A 6000-nucleotide genomic window follows, 5' to 3' on the forward strand; every position below is an offset into this window, starting at 1 on the left:
CAAACGTATATACTTTATATATATATATATGCATGGCTTGTGGTTGATTGTCAAGAACTGATCGGATTTGGTGTAAATACTTTATATTTGAAGTTTTAAGGGTTACATGGATCATGGATGTATACGTAGTGTGGTTGATTTGTCAAGAATTTGAATATAGTTTATAATTTGTGAATGCGTAATCTAATAAGTTGTTCAGTATACTGTTATGGTCGGGTCCAACTGTGCTGCCGCCATGGGATAATGTTCCTGTGGGGGACAAATTAAAGAGTATATTACTTTTGAGTTACTACTATATATACTTTTTGGAATTGTAAAACGTCATAAAACAGATTGGCGAGAATGGGAAACATTTGAACTGGTTTTACATGTGGATTTCAGGAACTAATTTGTGAACATGCAAAACCTTTTTACAACATGTCAGCATATCTCCTGAGAAAACAAAAAAAAAAAAAAATTATAGAAGAGGGGTTTTTGTGTGTGTGTGGAAGATTAATTTGTAATTGTATGTGTTTCTTTTTTAAGAAGATAAATTTTAGGTAAATTTTACATTAATCAAAATAGTCACGAATATTTTAATTTGTTTGTGAGATATTTTAAATATACGGGCCAATCAATGAAATAAGATGAATTGATTAGGGTTGAAATTTTGTAACCTGTGATTGATCTAGTTCACGAAGTCCGGTTCAACTCATTTGACCGACGTCCTAGCTCCGAGTATTTTGTATATATCCAAATATTTTGATCAACATTATTGACATTGCAATTGGTTTTATGACTTTTCATCCATTAATAATTGATTTATTTTTAATTTTTATATTACAATGTAAGTCATTAATGTTTTACACATTAAAACATTTTATTTATCCGTTGTTGTATCATTAATAATTGATAATTGATTTATTTTTAATTTTTATATTACAATGTAAATCATTAATGTTTTACACACTAAAACATTTTATTTATCCGTTGTTGTATCATTTAACAGATAAAAATAGTTTTTCTTTTAAACGAAAAGACTGTATAAGTATACGAAGTATAGAATATACAAACATAAATCATAATATATATATATATATATTTTGGACCTAAAATTAATGGTAGAAGAAGTTAACATGCGTAGAACTCGACGAGTTCGTGGACTGACTCAGGGCATGATTCGTCTGCGTCTGCGTTCTCCAACATCCAAAGCAAATGCTCAAACAAGACAACTTCACAAGACACGGAGATCGAACCATCCTCGCCGCCATCAACCGCGGCTAGCTGCTGGAAGAGCGGGTGGCTCACGACGTCAGAGCTCACACGGTATGGTCGACGTGTTCGTCCAACGTAGACAGTTTGAAGATATTCAGAGGGAAATGCACTCACCGCTGAGGATCGGCCGTGACTGGCTGTAGCCGACGATGGTTGGTTAATCTTGGTACTGTTGAATGAGTTGAACTTCTTCAAAACTGACTTCAGCTTCATCAGTTTGTTTCCTCCTTTCGCCATTTTTTCGATTCGAGTTTGGAGTCTTTAACGCCGGAGATGTAATTAGTCGGTATTGAATTTTCCGGTAAGAGATAGAGAGAAAAGAGAGATGTCGATGTCGATGTCCAAGAGAGGAACAAGAATGGAGTTGTTTATATAAAGCTTAGAGGGGTAGTCACGTAATTATAAGTTTTCTTGTCTAGAAAAAAATTAGCGAAGCCTCTCAGGTACCTTATCATATCAACCGATTTGGAATAGCCAATAATAATCTAAATAAGTTTCCAAGAGCCGGAAGCAATTATATTCGAAAAGATTATGATTATGAAATTAGAAAAAATAAAGCGAGTGTCACAACACACACACACACACGTTAAAAGTCTTTTGCTTTTATATAAAAAATGTATGCAAACACACACATCACACCAAAAGTTTTTGTTATCCCAGTCAACCATATACATCATCATTGGTCCATGATGATTTTTATTTTAGCAATATTTGCTAACGTTTTTAACTATGCACGTTGTGGTAAGAATGTAAGTGCGGATGAGGCAATAATAAAGTGTAGAAAGTAAATGAGACACAAAATTTGTTAACGAGGTTCGGTTTTTCCTACTCCTCGGGACCAAGTCCAGATTTCGATTTCACTAGAACAAGAAAACAAATACAACCAATTTGCAAACGCGTAAATCAAGCACACCCCTCTTGAACTACCGCTCTGAACTATACCCTTAACTAAACTCCCCCTGAGTTTAGATTTAACCAAGATAACCTAATCTTGGGCTAAACTCCTCATGAGCCTAGACTTCAATACTCCAAGTCTCTGGAGCAACTTCACACACACGTCACACCGACGAACAAAGAAGCTTGATCACACAAGCACCAATCGCGAAACAAAGCCGCACACAAAACCAGAAAGCTCTCAAAGATTATTCTTTATGCTTCAGCTCTCTTGCTTCTCTAGGACGTGCCTAGCACCTCTATATATAGCCACCATGATTCCCAAATCACATAAGAGAACTTTTCCAAATCTCATGAGGAAAAGCCTTTTTCCTTTTTGCTCTTTTCCTTTTCCTTATCAAACTTCAATTCTCCCAAGTTTAGAATAGTTATTTTTCCTTTTCATTCATCCTTCAATCATGTCTTCTTAAGTCTTCTAGAACCACGTCCTGTATTAGTCAGCCACTGCATCAGACAAAAACCTTGCATCTACAAAGAAGACCCTTCGAGATTTTGAGTGTGTAAAACTATTTATTTCGGATGAAGTTTTGTTTAAGTATTTTAGATTTTTCATCGTAACTTTGTATGGAGTTATCTGATGGTAGTAAAGACTTTATGTTTGACCCAAAAAAAAAAAAGTAAAGATTTTATGTATACTATTTTTTATGCAATGTATATCCATTGTATACATTTTTAATTTTTTATTGCACCCTTTTTTCAACGAATCTTAATTGTATATTTAACCATTACATTTTTTTCTTCTAAATAATTTATGGAGTTCTCATTTCTTTTTCTCGTTTATGGACAATATATCTTTGAAGGAAGATCATAATAACAAGATAAATGGAATCTATGAACTTAATGTAATCACTTAATTGTAATAAATTTAATCCAACAACTAAAGGAGGTTCATGAACTTTTAAAGCGGCTACTACTATTTTTGTTAGGTAAGTAATTTAGACTATTATTTATTCTTGATTTTTGATTAAAAAATATACCATCTTCATTTTTTCCCCTAACACATAACATGTTACAAAACATACTTCAATGTATTAAATTGCCAAATATTTTTGTCATTTTGTTGTGGTTAGATTAGAAGTCCGACATTATTTATTTATGCAATGTATATATCATTTACGTTGTATTGGCGACTACTGTTACAGCATGTGAGTTCCGGAAGATTTGTCTCTCTTTTAATTTTTTACGTAGAAATTGTTATCATAATCAGCCGACACAAGAGCATCAAAATGTCTTTCTAATCATGTAACCAACATATTAATATGTATTTAATATTGGACCTCCTTTTAGCTAGTTTGTCTACTTATATAATTAATGAAAAAAGTTTATCAATCTTCTTAATAAACTATGACAATAATGTTAATTATTACATTTTCGAAATAATAAAATTTGGTGGAAGAGTCCAAGTAAGAGATAACATAGAAGAAATTAAGATGAGAGTAACGACTTCATATAATAACATAAATAAATTTGTTAGTGAAAAAATTGCAAGTTCTATATTTTTTGGGGGGACTCTTCACCTGCCTAAGCGTCAAGCTGTGTAGAGTGTAGACGAACCGTTTAGGCAAATACGACTGATTTTTTTTTTCTTTCCCAAAAGGCCAAAACGTTGAAAGACTAAATTGGTTGTGGTTTTTCTCCTTCAAACTTCAAAGTAAGAATCAATTAGCACCTCGTTGAGAAAAGACAAAAGATATTATTTGGATTTTACATTTGATTATATAATGTATAAACAATGTTTGATGAAATGACTTAAGATAAACTAATTTATGTTATACGGAGATTGAGAATTTGTCATGTTGGCCAAAGCCAAGATTGAGTACTATAAAAAAAAAAAAAGATTGAGTACTACAATTGCTTTATACTTTTTTTGTTTCCTTACTATATAGTTTGGAAGATAAGTATGAACTTCACTATGAACTTCATGGTTAAAGAATGTAAATTACATATATAGTTACACTATCGCTAACTCCATCGATAAAAATTTCACATTATAGCATTCATAGTTTAGGTTCGCCATTGCAACACACATAATATCTAAACTTTTGAAAAACCTAAAGCATGTAAAACTTACACATAAAGTTTGATAAAATAAGCTTTAGTTTTTAATAACAGAGGAGTGTCTTAACAAAAGGGGAATGCACACACATGTGTGTTCCCCACTTCTGAGTGGTGCATAGCCCGTGGACAATAAAACCAAACATTTGTTTTGAGGAAACATTTTTAAAACGATACCGAAAGTATCATAAATACTTCAATAAACCGTTTTTATTCCCTCTTAGTGTATGTTGGTAAGCGAGGACCCATTTGGATCCTTTGATGTCTATTTTTCAATATATTATATCATCAAAATATATATTGTCGGAAGCCTAAAAATTCTCCCTATATTATTAGTATCTCTTTTTTTCTTCCAAATTATGATTGATTGCCTAATAAGAATCAATCGATAATAGTGTCCCATATACTTATGAATTAATCACACGATACATGTAAATGATATGGACTAATCATGAGAAATAACTCTGACACAATGGTTATAAAAAAGGAGAGATGCTTCGAATTTGTGATCATCACAAGAGATAATATCCTCCAATATCTACCAACTTAGATTATAATTAGATCAAGTCACTACAAAAAAATGACCATTTAGTATCATTTATTTTGATTTTTTGTATTACTTATAAATGATGCAATAGAATTTTTCATCATTTATTTAAATGATGTAAAAAATGGTGATGCAAATAATTTACATCGTTTTATTAAAAATCGATGCAAATATTATAAATATTTGAATCGGTTGTTTTAAACGATACTACTTTTATATCAGTCCAAATAAGTGATGTTAATATTTGTTTCGGTTAAAGAATTGATGTTAATTTTGATATCAATTTATTTAAATGATGTTAGTATTTTAATATTTGTGTCAGTTTATTAAAAAAATATTTTATTAATTTACTAATAATTGATGATAAGGTTTTAAATTTTAATAATTCAGAATATATTCAGTAATTATTATATTATTTATATTTATTATTGTTATAGAAAAATTCGTTTTTCAATATTATCTATGAATATCTTGATAAGATTTTATTATTATTAAATAGTAATCATTACAAAAAAATTGGAAAAACTAAAATCAGAAATACAACCCAACTAAAGGAAAAATCATCAGCTAATTTTCAAAGAAAAAAAATTGATATGAACTTAGATCAATGTTCAAACTATAATTGCTTCATGTTGAAGTGTTCTACGAAACACATATGTTTTATTCCATGTTTTTTCCCTTTCATCGTCTTGATTTCCTTCATCTTTTCTTTTCTTGGTGGAAATGATATCCTTCATCTTCTGAGTATGAAAACAAAAATAACAGAGAAAAATAAGAGTAATGCTTGATAAAATTAATAATTTACATTATAGAGAAACAAAGAAAACATATTTACCTTCAAAGGTTTTAGAAGATTAAGTGACTGATATGACTATGCGTTGGAGATATCTTGATTCACCAAAAGTTGGAGACTTGGAGAAGAAGAGATAACTCCCAAAGCTTTTTTCTTTTTCTTCTGTATATGTCGATCTAGGCAAAAAGAGTATACTGAAAAAAACCTCTTTAGTTTTATTTATATAATATTTTGATTTGAGTAGTTAGAGAGATCATGGGTTGGTTAAAGAATAGATAATGGAAATTTTTTTTGAAAACATTGCATTATTTTTTAAATTGCAGATTTTTTAACTACATGAAGTTTGAAAAAAAAAATATTAAAAACTAATTCAAAAATATTTTTTGATCATTTACAA

The 6000-nt window shown here is 30.3% G+C and overlaps 1 protein-coding gene across 1 annotated transcript; it reads right to left on the bottom strand.

Annotated features, from left to right (window-relative positions):
- Positions 1–1094: 1094 nt before the first annotated feature.
- On the bottom strand, positions 1095–1548 carry LOC17883683. The gene has a single exon (XM_006290003.2). It carries the CDS (start codon positions 1489–1491, stop codon positions 1111–1113), a length of 381 nt encoding a protein of 126 aa, XP_006290065.1. The 5' UTR covers positions 1492–1548; the 3' UTR covers positions 1095–1110.
- Positions 1549–6000: the final 4452 nt, after the last annotated feature.

This window comes from Capsella rubella, unplaced genomic scaffold, assembly GCF_000375325.1.
Source record: "Capsella rubella cultivar Monte Gargano unplaced genomic scaffold, Caprub1_0 scaffold_6, whole genome shotgun sequence".
NCBI lineage: Eukaryota > Viridiplantae > Streptophyta > Magnoliopsida > Brassicales > Brassicaceae > Capsella > Capsella rubella.

What these genes read in the sequence shown, in the direction of transcription:
- LOC17883683 (XM_006290003.2), bottom strand. Translation starts at nt 1,491, where the DNA reads ATGGCGAAAGGAGGAAACAAACTGATGAAGCTGAAGTCAGTTTTGAAG.